Source organism: Phaeoacremonium minimum (assembly GCF_000392275.1).
Source record: "Phaeoacremonium minimum UCRPA7 unplaced genomic scaffold PA7_03_scaffold_124, whole genome shotgun sequence".
NCBI lineage: Eukaryota > Fungi > Ascomycota > Sordariomycetes > Togniniales > Togniniaceae > Phaeoacremonium > Phaeoacremonium minimum.
The window spans coordinates 68,586-91,114 of NW_006921031.1; the positions used below are offsets into that span (position 1 = coordinate 68,586).

The 22,529-nt window shown below is 54.5% G+C and overlaps 7 protein-coding genes across 7 annotated transcripts; 2 read left to right on the plus strand and 5 right to left on the minus strand.

The window, feature by feature from the left end:
• Positions 1-4,280: 4,280 nt before the first annotated feature.
• UCRPA7_1648 (putative serine-rich protein) lies at positions 4,281-5,329 on the plus strand (the record flags this gene model as incomplete). Its single annotated transcript, XM_007914227.1, has 2 exons — positions 4,281-5,019; positions 5,076-5,329. 2 exons carry the CDS (start codon positions 4,281-4,283, stop codon positions 5,327-5,329), a joined length of 993 nt encoding a protein of 330 aa, XP_007912418.1.
• An 881-nt stretch (positions 5,330-6,210) lies between these two features.
• UCRPA7_1649 (putative mboat family protein) lies at positions 6,211-8,128 on the minus strand (the record flags this gene model as incomplete). Its single annotated transcript, XM_007914228.1, has 5 exons — positions 6,211-6,677; positions 6,745-7,766; positions 7,833-7,932; positions 7,998-8,042; positions 8,107-8,128. 5 exons carry the CDS (start codon positions 8,126-8,128, stop codon positions 6,211-6,213), a joined length of 1,656 nt encoding a protein of 551 aa, XP_007912419.1.
• A 1,028-nt stretch (positions 8,129-9,156) lies between these two features.
• Positions 9,157-10,488, minus strand: UCRPA7_1650 (putative gdp-mannose transporter protein; the record flags this gene model as incomplete). Its single annotated transcript, XM_007914229.1, has 4 exons — positions 9,157-9,596; positions 9,649-10,017; positions 10,075-10,165; positions 10,219-10,488. 4 exons carry the CDS (start codon positions 10,486-10,488, stop codon positions 9,157-9,159), a joined length of 1,170 nt encoding a protein of 389 aa, XP_007912420.1.
• Positions 10,489-11,406: 918 nt separating this feature from the next.
• Positions 11,407-12,339, minus strand: UCRPA7_1651 (putative retinol dehydrogenase 8 protein; the record flags this gene model as incomplete). Its single annotated transcript, XM_007914230.1, has 1 exon — positions 11,407-12,339. One exon carries the CDS (start codon positions 12,337-12,339, stop codon positions 11,407-11,409), a length of 933 nt encoding a protein of 310 aa, XP_007912421.1.
• Positions 12,340-13,813: 1,474 nt separating this feature from the next.
• UCRPA7_1652 (putative -dihydroxy-3-keto-5-methylthiopentene dioxygenase protein) lies at positions 13,814-14,496 on the plus strand (the record flags this gene model as incomplete). The annotated part of the gene is made up of 3 exons (XM_007914231.1): positions 13,814-13,843; positions 13,927-14,298; positions 14,365-14,496. 3 exons carry the CDS (start codon positions 13,814-13,816, stop codon positions 14,494-14,496), a joined length of 534 nt encoding a protein of 177 aa, XP_007912422.1.
• A 204-nt stretch (positions 14,497-14,700) lies between these two features.
• UCRPA7_1653 (hypothetical protein) lies at positions 14,701-15,423 on the minus strand (the record flags this gene model as incomplete). The annotated part of the gene is made up of 1 exon (XM_007914232.1): positions 14,701-15,423. The coding sequence occupies one exon, from the start codon at positions 15,421-15,423 to the stop codon at positions 14,701-14,703; it is 723 nt and encodes a 240-aa protein (XP_007912423.1).
• An 858-nt stretch (positions 15,424-16,281) lies between these two features.
• On the minus strand, positions 16,282-17,067 carry UCRPA7_1654 (putative der1-like family protein; the record flags this gene model as incomplete). Its single annotated transcript, XM_007914233.1, has 2 exons — positions 16,282-16,839; positions 16,900-17,067. The coding sequence occupies 2 exons, from the start codon at positions 17,065-17,067 to the stop codon at positions 16,282-16,284; spliced, it is 726 nt and encodes a 241-aa protein (XP_007912424.1).
• Between the last annotated feature and the right edge of the window lie 5,462 nt (positions 17,068-22,529).

Here is a 22,529-nt window from a genome sequence, read left to right on the forward strand (position 1 = left end):
GCCCGGGAGGTTGGCGCTTTCAAAGGAAAAAAACATATACTCCTCCGCCAGGGTAATACACGTTAATTAATGAAGGGTGAAGATACTCAATGTCGAGACTTATGATACTCGTCAAGTTCTCGAGTATTCTGTTTATTGCTATGGGTTTATCGGCTTCTAGAAAGGTAGTAAACCCTCGTTGAAGAGGTGATGATATCCTTGCCAAACTAACATTTACTACCCTGGCGGAGGAGTACAGTACAGTGACCTAGAGTTCGCCTAATCAGGTTAGAAGCGAAACGCGAACCCAGCGCGTGAATACGGACACAGGCTGGCCAAAGGATGCCCCAGACGCGTTGCATGACGACGGAAATTGCAGCCCCACGCAACCCCCTGCCCAACATCGTCGGCCTCGCGTGCTCTCTGTCGGTTTCTAGCGGTCAGTCAACAATTTGCAAGGGCTTCCGCATAGTGGTTTTTTATGAGCACACCAAAAGCTGCCTAGGATCGGAAATATCTTCACAGGCCATGTTGCCCTTGTGTCTGTACTTTGCGGGCATATAGGCCAGGTCGCCCACGCTGCCACGATATGACAAGGCTCTAGAAAATAGGCCAGGCCAGGAATGTCGTCAACTCGCCTATCTGAGAACTCGAACTCCAGAGTTCACGGTTTCTCAAGCATCTCACAGGTCGGTTGGTCCGGCAGCAGCCGACCAAGTGAGGCCCCCGGCTAGCCTTCCGTCAGGGTCAGGGTCGTTCAGGAGGCGCCTCCTGAGACAAGGATTGTCTGTGGGGTCAATGAGAGCGAATGCTTCTAGCCCGCCTCTCAAGCGACGCTACCTCCTGTGTTGGACATGGCCTATAGCTACGCTTGCTACGTTTTGGACTGCGAGCTCTGCTGCAGAACCGTGAGCTTCAGCGTCATCTTGTTCAAGCTCAAGGCATGTATGCTGCCGTATGCAGGTGGCCGACGTCTCGCAAGCAGCACAGCTCGTCCACGAGATGAGCGTGACTCGCAGGCAGCTGTGACTCTGTGGCATACTCAGTGATGTCTATGTATGCAGGTCCAACGGGCCGCTGTCATTGAGCTCCAAATGACATGCAAAGCACAGTCAAATACAAATAAAGCGCTGCAGTCCGGTGAGCAGGATCTTCAAGCCACGGACGACAGCTACTGCAGAGTAATGTAGTAGTACATTTCCCTAGGTGCAGCGGTGAGTGCAGCCCGCCTACCACGTCCGCGCGGTCGGGGCAAGACGACATGGTGTAAATTGGCCAGCGACGCTTGGAGAAGCATGGCAAATTACCTTGTACTGTACCAGACCGCGCCGTCCCATCTGACTGGGCTGTAAGCTGCATCGACATGTCCATCTCGCCGTACCAACCCCATCGCGTCCTGGAGCTGCGTCTGCTGCCCTCCTGACTATTGCATAGCAGTACAGCCGCCGCCTCCCCGGCCAATGGCTCGGCCTAGCAGACCTGCAGCCATTCATTGATCATCGCTGCTGCTGAGTCCGTACTAGGACTGTAGAGTAGGTAAAGTCGAACGGAGGCAGACGCCCCCCAGTCTGGCTCTTAAAAGGCAACTTGCTATTATATCGCCCTGCCGCGTGCTGCCAGACTGTTCAGGGTTTCCCAAACCTCTTCATCTTCAAGTTCCTGCTTGGAGGCCACGGCATTGCCCCATTGGATTAAATCCATGCGGACGACTACCTCCTCTGCCTTCCCCTGGTGTTCCCCTGGTCTCCGAATGTCCTCATCTGGGCTGCTCAGCCTACTCTAATGCTACCTTAACCGCCCGATCTGATCTTGATTCTTGATAGCCATCCCGGTCCATTAAGAATTAAGACTGTCCTACCCCCTTCCCTCTCTCCCGATCTCTTTGTAATTCTCCAAGCCCATCAACGTTGTTCTGTTTCTCTTTCTCGACACTCTCTCGGAACCTTTTCGTTCATGCAATAACCTGTTATAATCACCACTACCTTATTACCGGACGACGACTCTGGACGCTGCGCATGACAGAGGCCCTGCGAACCCCTAATACCAGGTCCAGCTTATATCAAGGCATTCAGCCCACCCAGGCGCAATTGCATTTACTCATTCACGCCCTTCAAATCTTCTGCACCCCAAGGAGCTTACGGCCTAATCTTACGACGACAAAGCAGACAGCATCGCAGGCTGAACCCTCGTGGACGGTGGATGTCCTGTCCTGGTCTCAGCTCTTCACTCTGGGGATCCCCAAGTAAGGCGCATGAAATCGACATGGCCCGGATCTGATCGTCCCTTTGATGTGGCCGCTGTTTGCAAAGAGCAACGGATTTGTGCCGGCAGGGCCGACCAGCTCTCTGACTGAGGGACAGTAGGGCGGGAGAATGTCGGCGCCACAAGACCGTGAGCGCCGACCACGACCACCGCTGCACGAGCGATCGCAGTCGCAGAACAACCGTCTCCAGATCCGCATTGTTCCATACTCACCACCGCGACCCGACCGGCGGGTTAGCAGCGGCAGCACAGTCACCAGCACAAGCACCAGCAATGCAGCCTCGTCCGCAACCCAGCAACAGCCTGCATCGCAGCCCTACGCACCCGAGGCTTCTGGAGCAGCACCCGAAGCTGAAGGCGCGCAGGCTAGCAGCAGCCGCAGGAGCAGCAGTACTTGGACGAAATCGCATGGCGACGAAAGAGAGGGTGGTTATGCCACCCGCCAAGGGCTCGCATTATCCTCACCCTCGTCCTCGGTCGTCTCATTGGTGCATCGGGGCGATGAAGGGGTTTCAGGCTCGAAACTCGCTACAGGCTCTTCAGGCGAGGGCCCGAGAACACCAACGGCCACCCCTGCTCTGAGGTCACCGTCTTATGTCACTAATATCACGGCTGTTAATGCATCCACACAACAGGGTCCCGATGCCAGCCAGCCATCTGATTCTCTCAGCGCTGACGAGCAGGAGCCTCCCAATTCTGCCTCATCGACGACCAGCGCTGCTCGTCAACCCTTGTCGCGACGCCGCAATTTTGTCGCAGTCCATTCGGACAAAACATTTTCTCTGGTGCCGCTGCGCCCGACGTCCATCTCACTGTCGACGTCTGACTATGGTACTGGGAGCTTCAAGTCACCGCCGCTGTCCTTCACGACGACACCAAGAACGTCCAGCTCGCATGAAGGGCGCTCCTCAGACGCCTTTAGCAGTGACGGCCGGCCCAGCTCACCCTTGACATCCGCTGCCACCATCCCGGACCGCAGCCTCTCTCCAATTACCCCCTCCCCCAGCTCCCCTGGCTCCTCAACCATCCAATTATCTGAGGATCCTATTGCCTCGTCACCCTGGAACTACCGCATGGTCGGTGGCCTTCGGAAGGTTCCCAAGACACCTGATCTAAAGCAAACCAAGCCTGCAGTCTACACGGCGCATACGACATCGTCAGAGACGCGTCTACCAGCCCTGCCCGAGACTTCTACCTCTGCCATTGAGGACGAGACAGCACCGATTCACTCACTTCTAGAAAAAGCCTCGTTCAATTCAGCACAAACCGAGTCGACCACTTCCGAGAATACTAATTACAAGGTTTATGGACACAGCTCTCCAGCGCAGTACGAGTCTACGGAGAGCTTGCCTGGACCACCTTCACCCAGCCATTCCAATATCGAACTCCTTGGCTCATCGTCGCCAGCCCCATCCATTGATACACGATCTGCGGGTTCTTCGGACGAAGACCAGAACTATATCCTACACGGCGATCCATCTCCGTCGCCGCAGGCATCACTAGTCACTGTTTCTCGCAACCCACGGCCGACATATTCGCAAGAGAGCTTAGTTGTCCCACCTTTGAATCCACGCAGGCAGAAGTCGTTTGAGAGATCTGCATATTACAAATCGAAGTCGAGGGAGTCACTGCGAAGCCGTGCGAATTCAATCAAATCCATTAGGTCTATCAAGTCGATATCTTCTATAATTAGCGAAGGCTCCGCCCAAACATTCTTCGCCGGGCAGGCGTTCATCAACATCCCAAACGTACCAGCGAGCACATACTCTCCGAGCCCGTCTGGCCGCTTGCAGCAGCAGGAGCCCTCATGGGCAGCGTCAGGATCCAGTCCCAACTCCTCCTCCACCCATCTCGCCCCACCACGGATTCAGATGATACCGAGCACACCGCACCAATGGAGCTCCCAACTTTCCACGGTTATGTCCGAGAGCGAAAGCGGGAGCTCCCCCAGCGGCTCGCGCTCAGTTTCGATGGCCTCCCCTCCAGGTAGCGGTAGGAGGAGTAGTCGTGGCTGGGCAAGCAGCACGCACAGCCGGCAGATGTTGAGCATTTCCTCGTCCTTGGCCGCCGAGATGGAGCACAGCAGTCACAGCAGATCTCATTCCGGAACGGACTCGATCGAGCGCCCTGCAGCCGCCCATGCACGGGGTAACGGCGGGCCAAGCATGCGCATGGTCCGCGACCAGGATGAGCACGGGGATGGGCTGGCTGATCTACAGCAGATTAACCAGCGGCCATCCCGGACTGGTCTGTCTAGCTTCTTCTCCAGCAACACGTCTCTCGAACGACTAAACAGCTCCGCGAGCTCGCGCGCGAATAGCTTCAGCTCAGCATCCATCCCAGCATGGGCAAAGTTGTACTACGGTAGCGGCGAGCGGCGCTATCTTGGCGCGCCGTCCATATCCACCTCCGAGTCCGGCAGCCGGGCCGGGTCGATCTTCCGCGGCGGCTCACCGGCCAACGACCATTTCCCGCTCAACATCTACAGCTCTCGCAAGCGAGCTAGAGAAGTGCAGCCCGGCGGCCAACGGCCGTTTTCGGACTCGGCGTCCATGGACATCGCGCCATACCAGCCTCATGAGGGCTACCATCAGATTAGCCGCGGCATGAAGAAGAAGACCTCCAGCATATGGTCGCCGCATCTACGGATGGACCGCCGCGCCTCCCGATATAGCATATGGGAGCCGCCTTCGGTGAATTGGTCCGCAGAGAGTGGCATGTGGGGTCGGCGCAACATCCAGGTAGTAATGTTTATTGTGGGATTTGTCTTCCCATTTGGTAAGTCGCAACTGATGTGCCCGAATCATAACTAGTATGCTAACACGATATATCAGCCTGGATGATAGCGGCCTTCCTCCCGTTACCCCCGAACCCGAAGCTGGAGATGGCGGAAGTGGACTACAGCCAGAGTCAGTTCGGCGTCTCTCACGACTTTACTCGCCACAATGCACTCGCGGACGAGATCCGCTACCAGAGTGCCAAGTGGTGGAGGACACTGAACCGCGGCATGGCAGTCATTGGCGTCCTCGTCGTGGCCGCCATTATCACCCTCGTAGTCCTCGCTGTCAAGCAAGGATGGGCTAGGTGACGAGCCTTTACCTTAGCACGGCTCAGACGTTCGCCCAAGCCATGCATAACCCAAATTACCTTCGATCTCCATGTATTTGCCTAAACATTTATCCTCATCATCTGCTACATATGTTCCCTACCCTCACGAGCTGCTTACGGCCTCCGACCTTTTTCCTTACCATAAACTTAACGACTGTACGAAATGGAATGATCAACCTTGTTAGATCACACATCACAGAGAATACTTTCCTTCGTCTACCCCCTCAAGGGGCGCAACCCACACATACACACACAAACTCATTCAGGTCATCGCACCATTGTAACAATTTTTCTTGTACATCAAACATCAGAATACTCATTCTACTTCGCATCAAACTGGATAGAAAGGCAAAGCCTGGCGGCTATACAGGAAGGAAGTTCTATTTTCCGAACGATACCCCCCCCCCCCAATTGACCGGCACAGCTGGCGAGGGACAGAGATCCTGCTAGGCTTTTGTTTTATTTTACTTGGGAAAAGGGGGAAAGGAGAAAGACTGGCAGCCATTAGAAAGTTTGCGTCATGGATCGTGGGTCCCACTCCCGATCCCAAGCTGCCACAACTTATTGTTAACGACTTATTGATATCACGTATTTTCCCAGCGCCTAACGCTGATGATAGTAATCTAAAATGATCAATATATTTTATCAAAAAAAAAAAAAAAAAAAAGCGCTGTCCACTGCTTCAAGTGCGATCATTATGGTTATCTATCTCTAAGGTCCGTATGCAATAGCTGCCTAGCTAAGCATGCATGCGGTATGTATTTGCCTGGACTCCTGCCTCGTCCGCCAAAGCCAACAATGCCACAGAAGCCATCTCCTTCCCTCCTCTTCGGAAAATGTGCACATCTGACCACACAGGCTTTAGCTGAAAGCAGCGGCGTGCGTCTTCTTCGGGTTGCTCGCCGTGCTCGCCCTCTGCCTCGCCTCGATCTCCGTCCTGAGCTCCTGCACCGCCTCGTCGAGATCCTTCTCCAGGTCGGCCGACAGGCCCATGACCGGCTCGCGGCCCGTCAGGCTCTCCGTGCTGGCCGACTTCTTGAGCTTGACGCCCGCGCGGGCGTTGTGCTCCTCAAGCTGCTTGCGCAGCGTCGCCTTGGCAGGGGACGCGAAGAAGGCCATGGATGCCACGACGCTGAGGATGCCGTAGAAGTAGACGCGCGCCCAGGCCTTGATGGAGTCGCTGAAGCCCAGGATCAGGAAGGGCGCCGTGGTGAAGGAGAAGACGAGCTGCGTGGCGAAGTACGATGCGATGTCGTAATATCTCTTTTTCGCTGTTCCCTTTTGCGTAACGGGGTCGAGGAAAAAGGGGCGCACGTGGCGGCGGAAATCTAGCGGTTTCTGTCAGTTACATCCGTTCTTGGGGTTCATGTATCTTGGCGGTGTAGGAGAGCTTACGCTTGGCTTCGGTCTGGACAAAGCTTGCCAAGACGAAGGTAAGATAATAGCCGGGGTAGAAGCCGTGCCAGAAGGCGCTGGTGACAAAGGTCGCCATGCTCGCACGGAACCCGGGCTTCTTGCCGCGGGGCGTGACGCGCAGGTAGATGTAGTTGCGCAACCACATATTGGTCTTCATATTCCAGTTCTCAAGGTAGGCGCGAGTGTTCTGTGCCGATTCGACACCCCAGGGGTTGATGTTCTGCAGCCTATTCCATGATACCTTACCCGTCACGGGGTCCACGCCATTGTAGCCCAGTCCAGCCAGAATACATGCTCCTTCGGTGAGAGACCACACGCCATAGTACTTCATGCGCGCGGTAAAGGAGAACATGTGCATCATGAAGACTCGGCGCAGGAAGCCGTAGTTCATGTATGTCGGGCCAACAAGCGTGTCGAAGTTGTACCAGCCAGAGAAGTTCAAGAACATCAGGATCCAAAACAGGCCCGAAGCTGCCTTCCATGCCGCGGGGGTACCACTGCGCGGGATCTTGCGCCTTTTGCGCGTAGGTGGCTTCTTCGCGGGGTCTATATTCGTCGGTACCTCGAACATGGTCGTGTCCAGCCATCGCCTGTACTCTGCGAAATCCATAGCCGGCCCCGCCATCAGAGCCGGAAAGAAGAAGACATAGCCAGCATAATCGAGCAGGCTCGGTAGCTGGAGCAACCTGCGGTCTTTTTGGAAGTCAGAGAGTTGATCTTCCGGCAATGTACCGTCGGCAACGTTCCAACAAAACGCGCCGAGCTTCATGACGAGAACCATCTGCGCGCCAGTGATATCGACGCTCGAGGGGTCATTGGCGGCCTGGCGCGCCAGGTGATTAACGGACATGTGGCCCATCAGGAAGACGAAGCCAGCCCACGGCATGTAGGGTGAGCCGCGGCCAAAGTATGCGATGCCATAGGCGCCGATGGCTGCTACCAGCAGCGTGCGTAGGCCTGCCCACAGATCAAAGAGGCCGACCAAGTAGAAGATGCCAATACTAGCAACCCGAATTCATCAGCACCCCGAGTGTCTCTTCGCGATTGTCCCAGCTTCATCCACAAACCTTATTATAAATAGATTCTTCTGTTCGGGTCGTGCGTCAGGCACTCGCTTAAGCAGCCCGGCAAGCGGGTAGGAGAGGAGGAAGGAGAAGATGAGCTTCACTGGAAAGACACAGATTTCAGTTAGCTGCTGGCTCATTCTATGTATAGAGGCATGGCGGACTTACGTTCATCGGAAGAGGCGCCGATCTTGCCCGCCAAGAATACAAAGGCTGTTCCGTATGAGAAGTCAGCACTAGACTCACGATGTTATCTTGTTCGTGCAACATCACGTACGTGCGTTTATTAGAGGTAGCATGTTGGGCTAGTGGTGTTGAGGAAGAGCTTAAATCGGAAATATTCGCTTGGTGGTCTTGGGTCAATCCATGCCGCAGAGACGACCAGAGTTCCTAAGCAGAAAACCGAGCTGTTCTAATGATTAGCTGCCTGTAGCAGAGGGCGTGATATGCTGAGGCTGAGACGCCAGAGTTGGATCAATTTGGCTCTTCTCTTCAGATCTTCTGTTGGGGATCAAAGCTTCGTTGTGCGGCAGGACTAAGAAGCAACCCCTTGTTCGATGTCGGAGCATGTGTGTGACATCACTGGGTCAAGCCCACTCAGGCGCGGCTTGATGCGCCCTAGGCCACCTTGGCATGTGGACAGCTGGAAACCCACCATACCCACCCCTCCAACAAGGGACCAACACCAAAAAGAGATCAGATCTCACCTGCTATAAGATGTGCTCCAACTGCATGCCGTCACCTGGCCACGGGTTGTATTCTTTGGTTTGAGCTTATCGTTGCAACTGTTCATCTTGTTACTCAAGACAGAAGGCCTCGAAACAACCAGCAGGCAGCAAGTCACAAGGGAAAAGAGCCACGCAACTAAACACAACAATTACCTGTGTTGAGCTATAGTCCAAATGCCTACTGATGTGTGCTTTATTCAAATATGACAACGTGATAAATCTCATTAGGTTTTTCTTAAAAAGGCAACAAGTTTGCCGTTACATGCATATCGTCCAAGCCTTGCCGGCCGCAACTGATCTAATTTCACACTGGACCTCAACATCGCAAGTCCCTATGCCCGTAATAAACGCCGCCCCAGTGCGCGCTGTCCTCTTCGTCTCTTGCCAGTATTATGCAGACGCCGAATGAAACCCAGCCCTGTCCCTAGTCTATGCCAACTGCTTTGCAAGACAGCGAAGAGAAAGCAAGTGATGTACAAGAAGTCGAATCGGCAATCTCCGGTTCATCGGTGAAAGTTATTATGCCTCCGCAGAGTCGTCTCGGTGATGAGCTTGAGTACGGCACCGAGCGGTCGAGGTCTTCTGTCGATCCCATCTATCTATGAGTTCGCGGCATCTCTGTTGCTCTGGGCACTGGCGCTCATCACCGGTTGCTGTGTCGGCAGCGACATCTTAGACTGCTCCGACTGGCGAACCTTGGCCCAGGCATACACAAGACCGCTGATGAAACCGAGAATGATGGCGGACACGCTACCGACAGTGATGGGTACAGAGAAGAAGATGAGGCCGCTAATGGCAATCGGCAGCTTGTTCAGTGCGCCGACCATAGAGTAGGTAGTCGAAGACGTAACACGGATGCACCAGGCAGAGCAGTAAGAGATGAAGATAGCGCCTAGACCGGAGTAGATCATGCCGATCAAGAGAGAGTTACGCGACTCAATGGGGAAGTTTCGTGCCAGATTCTCGGAAGACCAGTCCTCAAACAAAAGGGAGGCGATAATGAGGACTGGGATAGTCAAGAAGTTGTTGTAGAACATAGCTATGCAGCATTAGTATCTTGACAAGAGCACCCCTCACACATGTGAACTTACAGTCCCAATCCTTGAAGTTCATCTTCTTGATAACCTTGCGCATACCCAAGACGAACGAAGCCGAGCAGAAGACGTTCATGCCCATCCATGCATAGCCAGCATTCAACGTAGACACATCCGTGGCGCCGGCGGAGCCAGAAAGAGCAATCTGGATATCAGCCCAGGCAGCGACGATGGAGCTGAGGACAATCAAGCCGAATGACACCAAAGTCATCGGGGTCACGCTACCGCCGAACCACAAGACCTCTCCGTAGGCGATGACAATAATGGTAAGGTTCTTGAAGATCGTATATACGGGCACAGAGAGATACTGCAGAGCCTTGAGACCGGTGTAGATCATGCCGACTAGGAGAAGAGAGATAGGGAACCCTATGAAAAGTTAGCATACCCGGGCTTGGTCTCCAGATGCCACCGGATGAGACATACATCGCTTTCCCTTCTCAGGGTCGAAAGGCGCCAAGTTTGTGATCAATCCGAGAGACTTGCAGATCATGATAGCTCCTATACAGACGATGGACTATCCAAGACAGTTAGAGACAAGCTGTGACCAGGAGTGGGGAACAAGCATACCTGAATAGCGAGGTAGAAGAGGTTCAAATTCCAATCTGGGCCTGAAACGCAGTACTTGTTTACTACTGTCATGCTGATGGAAGCCATGCAGTATGCCAGAATAGAGATGCCCGGGCTGTTCTCAATCCTCGAGAACGAGTCCTTCAGTGCAGCAGGCGCGTGAACATGTTTGTGCGAATTGGACCGGGCCAGGAAGGGATCCTTCTCTGCCTTGTCAAAGCTGCCCTCGGGCATCCGGACCGCGAAGTCGTCGTTCCTCTTGTCGGACATCTTGACGGCTCTCGACGGTGTGGTTGAAGAAGGGGGTGAGGAGAAAAGGTGCCGAGATGGACGTTTTCGGGAGAGCGAGGATAGGCTTGGACTGTCCGGGTGTTCGTCAAGTCGGGCGAGGCAGGTAAAGACACTGGACAGATTATAGGGAACGACGACCCGTTCTGAAAAGTTTCGATATGAAGAAGTGAAGAAAAGAGTGCGGTGTGCGAAGAGGTAAGAGAGGGCAAAGGTGCGACACTGACGCGTTAAAGGGACAAGTTGAAGATTCCTGGCTCTCTGCCAGGGTGTTTAAATTATCCCCTATCAGAGCCTTGGAATTGCGATCTTGCGCCAATCAGACCCCGGCACTTAGATCTAACTTCGCCTTTCACCTCGGAAAGCTGTTATTATACAAACATAATGACCGCGAATCTTATGGTCATAATGATAGTGTGCTATTTTTTGGTGGGACAGTCTTCGCACAAAATTAGTGCTAGTTGCTAGGAACACGAGCCACACATCTGATAGCCTCATAGCGCCCAAGAGGATATGCATCAAAAGATCGCCCTTCCCCCTTGCCTTGAACATTCGTAAATTGACGTTCAAGGCACTCCTGGGTTTCCCATTGATCCGTCTCCTTGGCTAAAGCTTAAGCTGCCTTCGTTACTCACATCACTATACCGAGATAGTCCTGAATATCATCCAAAAGTTCACTAGTTGCTACTTACATACGTTTGCAAGGATTAACTAGATGATTACTACAATTGGGAGGTGAGGCACGCGACCACACCTTATTGGCATATTAACCTTATCTCGGTAGCTACCTTGAGCATGGTCCTCTTTTAGGTCCCACTGCTATGGTCTTCTGGTATGAGACGCTCCCTTCGATTCATCATCGGCACATCTCTTGTATGCCGAGCACACTCCACAGTCTCTTCAAGGGACACTCGCAGTGATCGTATCGGCCTGGCTGGCTGAGTCTGCTTCGTCATCATCCTTTTCGTCCCGATCCGATTTATCAGACTTCTCTTTTTGACTCCCCGATGCGTCCGGGGCAACAGGAAAGTTGAGGTGTTTCCAGTCCTCCAGCTCCTCCGTGACAGAACGGAGCCGGTCACGAATGCTCTCAATAGCATAGCTGCCAAGCAGCAGCCTCAGGGGCGGAAAGGAGCAATGACCCAGCTGCCACACCAGCTCGGCGCACTTGACGGCGCTCGTGGGCTGTCTATCTCCTAGCCATCGCACCATTCTCTTTGCGTGCATAGCAGGTGAAGACTCGTGCGAGTATGCCTCGCTCGCCGGCCGGATGAGGAAGTGGCCCCAGGTAGGGAGCGGATTCGTCTGCGAGTCCGGCTCATCGCGTCGTACCAGCCCTGGTTCCACCAGCGTGGCCTTGATGTTGAAAGAGTCAATTTCGTAGAGCATAGATTCGATCAAACCCTCAACGGCATATTTCGTGGCACAGTAAGGCCCCAAGCCTGGAACGCCTAATGCTCCTGAAGTGGAGCTGAATATCAAATACCGGCCCGCGCCTTGCTGCCGGAAGTACGGCAGGCTCGACTGAATGATGTGTAGCGTTCCCATGAAGTTTGTCTCAAACTGGTTCCGGATCTCATGCTCATCCTGATCCTCGCACGCGCCAATGACCCCATACCCGGAGCAGTTGGCCACAATGTCGATCCTGCCGAAGTGATCCAGCGTCCGCTCAAACACCCGAGCCACGGAGTCCCTTGCCCGGACGTCACAGAGAAGGCCGAGGCAGTTCTCCTGCTGATTGGCCATGGCCTCCGGGCTGGACTCGAACGTCCGCCCGACTGTGGTGACGAGGTCACCATGTGAGAGAGCGGACCTGACCAATGAGCGGCCCATGTGGCCCGTACCGCCAAAGACCTGCCAGAGTTAGCCATAATGTAGCAGACAAGGAGGCGTAGAAGGCGACCTACAACCCAGACCTGCTGCTTTGTTGGACTATTGGGCTGGGGAGGATCGCAGCTCGCCGGGAGTTGGAGCCGTGATTTCGCCGAGCCATCACCGGCCGTGGAGGAGGCATCTGCCGTGCTTCTGGCGTCCATTATGGCGGCCACCATGCAGCTTCCCCTCCTCCCCGTGCGGCTGTCTTCCCAGGCCACAAATCTGGCCGTTCAGTCTGCTTAGCAACAGGCAGTCCAGAGGCCACAGTGAAAGCAGAGCCCGGGCGCCGATCTGCGGCGTGTCTTCGCCGAGATGGCCGAGCAATGACGGAAATGCTGACTGACGATATTTGGGGGCGGGCGGTCGGTTTACTAGTGGTAGTGAGTGAGTCTCTCCGGCGCTGCAAGCACGGGAAGCGTCCTGCAGCTATCAGCACCCAATGACGCTTGTGGGCGGGGAAGCTCGAAACTTGGGCCTGCCCCAAAAGAAACAGAAAGAAACTTCTTGTTTCGATCGTCTCACCGCAGCAGCAGCTGCCACATGAGCTGTCTCACCGGCAAAAAGACAAGCTGCTGGATGGATGAAGGCAAGCAAGCGTTCTTTACCCCTCTCCGGCCCTCCAGCCCCCGCCTCTTGCCACAATTGGACTGCCTCGAGACGATATGTCCCTAGACAGGCGCAATGATTCTGTGAAATAACCAAATCCTGAGATGAAGACAGAAGACGAATCCTTCGTTGGGCCTAGAGAAATTGAAACAAGCATTAAACCTCCGGCTGGTGCTCTCCACAAGGGTGCGACCGCGCTATCAGTTTGGGTTGCGGGATGTAAGCAAGGAAGATCGCAAGCATCGCATACAAGACCCAATAACAGCAGCTGAATTACGACCACGAGCACCGCACCGCTGGCTCCAACCCCGCTGTACACCTGGGCACGCCGTTACGGGTGGCGCTGCAGCGCAGTGCAGTCGGGTGGATGGAGTGTGTGGTAAGGGCCTTAAATCTGACCCTGCAGGCCTGTAGATCGCTGTGCGCCCCTAAGGAAAAGGGCCCTTAATAAGGTAATCCCCGCTACGTCACCTCTTGGGCCGAGCACGCAAGTGCACGTTGCCAGCCCTGGCCAATCGTCGCTATTTTCAGCGTCACCCCGCTAGCCTAGAGATGGTGGGTGGCTCGGTGGGTAGGTAGTGAAGAGTCGGGCAGAGAGGCAATAAGAACTTTCGATAGAAACCTTTTTCTACTCACCACCGTCATCTGAAAAGACTGCTATTTAGATCTGACATCAGCTGGGAGCCTTTCCACTTTACTAGCAGGGTAAGCTTGTCGAACGGCTCATCGCGACTTATATAGCTGTCGGTCCGGTTTCAGAACTCAGCACTGAATTTGAATTGTCTTAGAAAAAAAACACCCATCACCAGTGAGGCGATATATCAAGATGAGAGCCTACCTATACGACGACCTGCCCGTAAGTGCTTACGCTCGCCACCATCTCATTCTGGCATACCAGCCAGAAATCTCTGTGCGCAACTCATGATAACACTGCCGCAGGGCGACCAACGCCTGCCCCACGACTCGGGCAACGACGTTGTCGTGGACGACCTGAAGAAGCTGGGCGTCCTGTACTACCGCATCGGCGACATCGCCGGCGTGGACCAGCTGGCGAGCGAGCGCGGCTACAAGAACCGCGACGAGATCACCGTGTCGCCCGAGAAGATGGGCGACATCTACGAGGACAAGGTCAAGTCCTTCTTCACGGAGCACCTGCACGAGGACGAGGAGATCCGCTACGTCCGCGACGGCCACGGCTACTTTGACGTCCGCAACAAGGGCGACCAGTGGATCCGCATCCAGCTCGAGAAGGACGACCTGCTCATCCTCCCCGCTGGCATCTACCACCGCTTCACCACCGACGACTCCAATGTAAGTCTGCGGCAACGCTGTCTAGCCGGCATATGGGAGCAGACTTGTGCTGATGGCAATATCTAGTACATCCAGGCAATGCGCCTCTTCAAAGACGAGCCCAAGTGGACTCCTCTCAACCGCAGCGGTGAACTGGACACCAACCCTCACCGGAAGGAGTACGTCCAGTCGTACCTCAACTCGGGTGTCACGGCTTAGGGGCTGAACGACTCCCAGGCGCAACGGTGATGGATAGCGACATGATTTGGTAACCTGACCTGACAGTGGTCACCCACATTCTTCAATGTTTCATATTTAAGAAAAGCCTTAGACTATAGTAATGAGAAACGTTCTTCTTTCATTCAAGTACTCCAGCACTACCCGCTGCAGACACATTTCAGGGAGATCGGCTTGCTTGCTCAACTACTCCAGGACGTCCTCCGTGAAGAAGCTGGGGTGCCTCGGCCCCGGCGCATCTTTGAAGAGCTCCTGGATCCACGGCAACGCGGTCGGCCAGTTATACCACCTCTCTGGCTGCATATACGGCTTCTCGAGGTCCTCCCGGTCCACTGTACCCAGGCATATATCCATGATATCCTCCCACCCGTCAGGACGGGTGATGCGCGGGTTGGTCGCGGCGAACATGTTGAAGTGGTACCCGACAGATGTCCCGCACCGTCCGCAGAAGCTCCGGGAGGCAAACCCGTTGCAGCCCGCGCCGCGGTAGAACCTCACCCACGTCCCCTTGGCGCCAGGGGCGCCGGGCCGCATCACCTCGACGGCGGGCACAAACGGGGGCCGGCCTTCGTCGGACCGGACTTGGTCTCGTTCCACAAGGCGCTTGACGCCTTCGAGGGAGACGTCACTGGGCTCGTCTGCCTGTGGGAGGCAGGAGACGGTCACCATGTACGCCGGGTTGCCGATGTAGGCCGGTGCAAAGGAGCTGGAGGCGGCTCGGCAGCTGTTGCAGAAGCACACGGCAATGTGTGGTGCTTTGGCGATATGAGGCGGTGGAGAGTCGAACGTCGGCCCCGGCTTTGAGAGACTCAGGGGACGCTCCTCGACCGGTGGGATTGAAATCTTGTATCTGATTGCGCCGCAGTCACAGCCGCCCTTGAGCTCAACAGCATGATCGGGGAGACCCATGGTGGTTTAGAGATGGTCTGAAAGCGACTTAGATTTATGGTAGATACTAAGACTGTGACTTTTTGTCTTTGAGGGCAAACATGCTTGTATATACGTTCTCAGCTTCCTCGGACCTTCGATCCGACATCAGAGTCAGCATTGTACCCCTGTAGCCGGACTCTGGATCGGCATCGCGGTTCTCGGTCGACATCGTAAACACGGCCCTGTTGAGAAGTGTGGAAACTTCGAAGGATTCCTGCCCATTGAGAATGACAGATAAGCTGACACTTCAGCTCTGCCACAGACTCGCTTCAACATACTGTTCCGACCCCCCTCCCCCCGCCCCTCCTCTTTTTGAGGCTTTGCAGAGCCAACGATATATTCATCATACAGGGGCTATTATATACGAGCCCACATCGGATCCGAGCTTCAGCTAGACCAACTTTGTAGCCCAGTATGCAAAAGGGGCACCCAGGGAAACTTGTTTTGAGGAAGCTTGTACATTGACTCTATCTGCGATCACAGCGTTGCGAAATGCAGTATACATTGGTATTGCGCTTCGAGATCACCGCGCATAATTCACGAGGAGCATCTCCAGCAGTATGACAGGGCCTTAGGCCAATGTGCCTCACAAATGGCGACTACAACACCGAGAGACATATTCCCTAGCCCAAGGCTCCTCGGTAACAGGCCGTTCTTCCAGCTCAGGACCTGCTCTGCTTGCTTTCAGAGATCATTGCCCCTATCAAAAAGTCAACCCAACGCCGTCTACCTAGCTCCATATAGCAAAGGAGCTGTGAGAAGGTTTCCACGCCTTTTAACACTTTCCAGAACGCCGGTGCAAATGATTAGAGATAGTTAGCTCGCAACATGATAAATTCATCGAACCTCTGGAGCGGCCACTTCGTTCCCAGCGACGGCGATCTCATGGTTGATAGCGTCCGCGCTGTCGTCCTGCGGCCGGCCCTCAAACAGGCGCCTCCACCAGAACGGCGGGTCAAAGGGGCGCGACCCGTTGTGCAGGGGCGGGTACACATCATTGAAGAAGTACCAAATATGGCCAATGACGACCCCCATGATCTCGTCCTTGGGGATGACGCCGTGGAGGATAAGGCTGAAGCCCATGAGGACCCATGGGAGGTACGGCGCGGTAAACACCAGCAGGCCGAGGAAGCTCAGCCTGGTGTCCGGATTGCGCCGCGACCAGATGTAGACGAGCGTCGACGATAGCGGATGGCCGAGGAAAGGCATCGCCACGAGCGGCGAGATGATGATCAGGCTCGTCATGGCGTAGAGGAGGAGCCACGAAAAGTGCGCCGGTGATCGTCCCGAAGACTCCTCGAGCAGCCGCGAGTATCGCTGGAGGAAGTAGACATGGAAGAGGAGATCAATCGAGAAGGGGCCGAAGTAGAGGAAGGTGGTGAGCAGTCGCCAGTACTGTTCAAAACTGTTAGGATGCAAGAGCAAACGCAAGCTGGCCTCTTAGGGATCGCTTACCTGTCCACTGTGGAAGACGGAGCGGTAGCTGTAGAAGAGCTGGAAGGCATTCATCAACTGGCATTGCACCAGGGCGCTGGTGAGCACCGTAGCTGTCGTCCACCATCGTGTGCAAATGGGCATCTCCCAGAACCACTCCTCGAGCGGGAATCTGCCGCCTTCTCCCATCATCTGATCCATGCTGTGCAGTTACTCGCGATCGGCGGTGCCGGGAGCGGAGGGGTACCCGAGAGTTGAAGGTGATGTGTCTTTCTGCAACTAGGATCCGGAACGAGCGAACGTCCCAAACTCGGAGAAAGACTGAATGGCGTTTTAGTAGGGCATCCAAGATGTAGATGAGGAGTGCGACATCAAACGAAGTCGTAGGTCACCGGTGGGGTTGGTCGTGGAATTATTAAGACGGAGGGAGGTAAGGCTGATGTTGAGGTGGCCTTTCGGAAGGGTGCCCGTCCTCACTAATCGGCTTGTAGGTAGTTCTAGGGGTTAGAGGCGGTGACGACAGCGCCCGTCGTTAGCGGGTGTTAGTGAGGTATTCCTTCTAGTTGCATCTCTACCTTACCTTATGTAGGGAGGCTCATGCCACACTTCTTCATCGATCAATGCAGGATATGCATGTGTCGAGGCCGCAAGGAGCTGGAGCCCGGGACTGGCCTGTGCTTGGTGTCTTCTTAGCTTTGCTGGAGGTGGCTGGGGTGGGCCATCCCGTTAATTGATTTTGACGCGTTCAGTCGCTCTCAGCGCGCGTTTCATTGTCCCTCGAGTTAAGCCAGCCACCCCAATTTTCCCATGATACCCTGACGGACCTTTGGTCTCGCGCAACCTGATCTCTCCCTGCTCTTATCGACGAGAAAACACCAGTAATACCTAATTGAAACGCTACAGATTCTTATTTTACGGTTTCTGCGATTTCATTCTGTGCCCTTGTGCCTTAAACTCCGCTGTCGCATTCGCATTCTCACTCTTTTAAGCTCGGAAAGTGCCCCACGTTGCGGCACGCGCGCATTCATTCATTCATTCATTGTACACCAAAAGCCAAATGGCTGGACGAGGACGACCCAGGGGTGGCGGCGCAGGCCGGAAATCAGGCGGTGCAGCTGCTGCTGGGAGGAAAAGGAGATCAGGAGGCAGAGCAAGCGATGTACAACGTAAGTCGGCTTCTCAGCGGTCGCTCTAGAGCTTCTCATTAACACGCGAATCAGCGGGTGACCCGGTACCTCAGAAGGGGAAGAGACGATACAGACCTGGAACTGTAGCCTTGAGGGAAATCAGGAGATATCAGAACAGCACCGACCTGCTGCTATTAAAATTACCATTTGCGCGACTAGTACGTTCATCGTTCCCGGCGCCATGGTGGCCCAAGCCGCATAGCTGAGATCTCGCTAACATGTCCACTACGCAGGTGCGCGAAATCGCCATGTCGATGCGACCAGCAGACGAGGAAATGAGGTGGCAGTCGCACGCCATATCAGCGCTTCAAGAGGCGGCAGAAGCTTTCTTAGTTCACCTTTTCGAAGACACAAATCTATGCGCCATCCACGCCAAGAGAGTTACCATTATGCAGAAGGATATCCAGCTAGCGAGGCGGATACGCGGTGTCTGGGGAGGAGCTGGCTGGATATGAAAGGAGAGAATGCGCTATCTGATCTTTGCGCTTTTCTGTGTTAATTATAATGACCTGTCGGCAAAGGCGTTATACGGTTCGGTCAATGTCACCGCGGTCTGTCTGGATGCATTTATCGAGTAAGGGGGGGCTGTGATGAGGTAGCGGCGTTCAGGGGGAGGGCTGTCTTGAGGCACTTCGAGTTTTCGCTCAGGTCCAGAGGCAGATGTGTCGTTCGAATTAGAGATTTCATCTCGAAAGGGCTCGAACCGCTTGTTCGAACACGATAAAGCGACTATGTGCTGTACAGGAAAGGAGTGTTTCTCCCAGCCAGAAAGCGAATTCGGTTAGGAAGACTCCCTGGCTACAGGTGTCAAAGGCTCGTTGGCCGTCAATAAAACACGTGGATTTCAATCGTTCTTACTTCTAGATCAATTGCACGTTCTCCAAGCATTCAGATGAAAATTTTACAAGTGCAGCCATTAGCTTTTCAGGATGGTATATTGTGACATTGCCTCAGTGGATAGGTCCGGGAACAGTCGACCAAGGATTCATAGACAACCACCAAAAGTCAATCATCAAGTCTCAGTCTGATGTGTTTATCAGTGTAATATGAGAGAGTAAATATTTCTACAGCGAGTCTCTTTGGGGGGCATGCGTCTACTAACTATCAGCCAAATTTTAGTACTAAGTGGTGTTGAGTATTTCCCTCCTCCTACACCTCTAAACTGGTATTATTTCTCAATCTACTTTGCGGCATTTGCACCTGTCTCTCACCTGGTAGTTATCATACAGGAGGATATCGGGGACGCGCATAGAAGTCTCAAGTACGAGCGCTCGTCACGAAAAGTACTGGGTCGGAGAAGCCTGGTAGGTGACAAGGAACTGGCTCTACTGCCACCATCGCGGTGTTGGAATGCGCCATGAACGAGGAGTGGAGGACATCTAGTATTTCAAGTTGAAGTACGTTTGGAATGGGGAGATCGCTATCGAGGGATAGGATTGAAATTGGGCAGAGAAATTGAGGCTCTACGACCCCAAAGAGACAGCCTATCTACGAGGGCGTCTATGAAACAAATCTATGCGTCGTCAATCCATCATGAGCGTGGTCGTGACCTAGAAGCCATAACATAAGCCAAAAACCAAGGGCAGCTGAGATTCACCGTCCCGACGATGGCTCTCCCAAAACTGCCCAGAAGCTCGCATAAAAACATAACCGACATTCTTGCAAACCCTGCTGCAATACTGAACCAATTGATATCTACCCAGAGCTCGAGGAAGTAGAGCTCTGGGGATGGTTGCAGTAAGCATAAAACGCAACAAGGTGCGAGGAGACGGAGCGGCTCACAATACTCATTCAATCTGAAGCAGTATCGTCAAACCCATATTTGAGCCCAATTGCTTTGCAAAGCAGCTCCGGGTTTACGTCCTTCTCTTTCTCCCTCTCGAACGGGATCGAAACTGCACATTGTGATCGGAGTAGCTGCAAGGCGGCCGAGCCTGGATCCTCCTGTTCTTTGAAGCGACGGACTGATTGGTGCCAAAAGGGTAAATGGGCCTGGCTCACTCCCCTTCTTCCTCCTCTTCTTCCTCCCCAGGATCAGGCTCTTTACCTTTGCGCTTCGAACTTGGCTCCGGGAGCTGACCTCCTCGCTGGAGCCCTTCCGTGAATGTCCCTCGCAGTTGCTCCATGTCTTCAAGCAATTCGTCTCTCTCTTTCTCTAGAGCATCTCTATCTCTCTCAAGGGATTGGATGTGTCTCCGGGCCATGTCGAGCACCTCAGCCTTGCTCACACGTTTTTCCCCAATGTCGAAATTCTGCGTTTCCCCTTCCTCTCCACTTCCCCCTTCGCCGCGAATGGTATCGGGTAACGCGTTGAGCAAGCTCTCAAAGCGGGCGTTCAATCGATTTCGATATTGTTTTTCGACAATGTTGTGCGAATTCCGGGACTTGCGCTCCTCCATCGTCTCGCTTGGTCTGTGCACCTGGTTCTTTGATGTCCGAGCCGCGGACCGCAGTTTGCTCATGGGCTTTTGCTTCCCTGTCCCGCTGTCGAGCGGTGTCGCGGAGATCGTGCCGTGTGGTCCCAGGCTAGCATGGGTTCCCTGAGACGATGAGGACGCCCTATCTGAAGCTGGCGATTTCTTTGCGCGCTTGCTCGAGCTAGGCCGTCTGTCCTCAACTTCTGCTCCTTCCGAGTAGTCCTCCGGGCTGGCCCCTAGCGAAAGGCCTGGGCGCATGCCGGACGGCATTGTTCCCGGGAGTGAGCTGCTGAGGCCCATGCCGCCGCTGAGCACTGAGCTGCCGCCATCATTGCTGTCTCCGCTCCCCGCCCAGGGATACGTGAAGTCGAAGCCGGGCTGAACGTTATGAATATTCGTTGGTGTCACAAAATCTCCATATGATTGTTCTGGGCCGCCCTGGCCATATTGAAAGTCGAAAGGATTGGAATGGAGTGGTATGACTGGCGACGCGGAGCCGCTGTAGATTGAGCCGCTGCCAGATGATTGCCAGTCGCCCGAGGTCTGGAAAGTTGGTGTGGGTGCGGTGTTGATGGGCCTGGGAGGCGGCGCGAATGGGAAGGGGGCCGTGCTGCCGCCTGCAGACACTTGCAGGGAGCTGGAAGATGAGGCTGTCGTGGACTGCAGCTGGAAGTTGCGAGCTCCAGCTCCAGCTCGCTGGTTGGAAATGGCGGTGGGGTAGCTGTAAGCCGGTGGGTGCCGGGACCGTGGTTCGGGGCCTCGATTAGCGGCCGGGATCGCGTGCTGGGAGACGCCAAGGGGATCCAGGCCCTCAAGGTCGGGTGTGAACTGGGGTGATAGCGGCGTGGTTGCGATTATCTACCGGGGGTGGGACCAATTAGTAGGGGCCTTCTAGCGACTTATGACGCTGTACACTCAAAAACCTCGTGATTTCAACGGCCATACCCGCCCATATATGCTAATGAAGGGTGCGATTGAAAATTCTCGGGCATTCGGGAAGTAGATTTTTTTTTTCTTTCTTTTTTCTCTGCTCTGCACTTGCCAGGGCAAGAACGGACCGTCCGCATTCGCGAACTTTCCATATGCGCTCATCTCGGGTCATGTTGATGGCTCATGTGCCACGCCCACTGGGGCCGGAGTGGCAAGGAATGCAACCATCCGCCGGGCGCCGATTCGTGATGGGGTTCAGAGCCCGGCCTCTGGGCCACTGACTGAATTTGACCCCGGATTCGCGCAGCTGCCGAGAGATCGATCTGGTACAAGCTTGCGCGCTTGTTTCTCTGCGCCCGGAACAGGATGGAGTCCAGCATGCCACTAGGCACTTCCATCTACCCGAGGAAAGACACAAACAAACATGGATCGGCTCGAGAGGCCTGCTGCCTCGGATAGCAGGCGTTTGGCAGCCGGGAGAGGGTCGCAGGACGAAGAAGGTTCTAGGAAAGGGGCTGGCTAGGTGGTGGCCTGAGCATGCCCATGCTCGCAACCACCACCAGCACCGCCCAACCTTGCCAACAGGTTGGACACTCCACCACAGACTGTCGGCCCGCTAGGTATGCACTTGTATCCTTACGACACTATGACGTCTGTGTTTTTATCCCACGTTTTTGGATGCTGTTTTTTTTATTTTTGGAGATTGGACTTGCCCCGCAAGGCACTTGTTCCGGGGATATAGCCAGCCCTGTATGTGCGTTTCCGCTACCCGCCATATCCACTGAGACACGACGAATGTGAGTGGTGCAGAGGGCGCGCGGGTACTACCCTCCATTGCCTCGTTGTAGGGCAGCAGACAGGAGAGGGAAAAAGACGGGATGGAGGCGCGAGAAGAAGAAAAGACTGATGCATACCTCGGGATCGTCCGCCACATAGTCGAGATATCTCTGGTCGTCTGCGTCGTGGGCCATGGCGAACTGGTCTTACAGTCGCTATAGGTATGGTCGAGACGATTTGGCTCGTATTATCTTTGCCTTTATTACAGCAGCTGCTTGTGGTGGTTGAGGTCTGGTCCCAAGGGCGGCGATTCTGTCGCCAGCCACTTGGTATATATCGC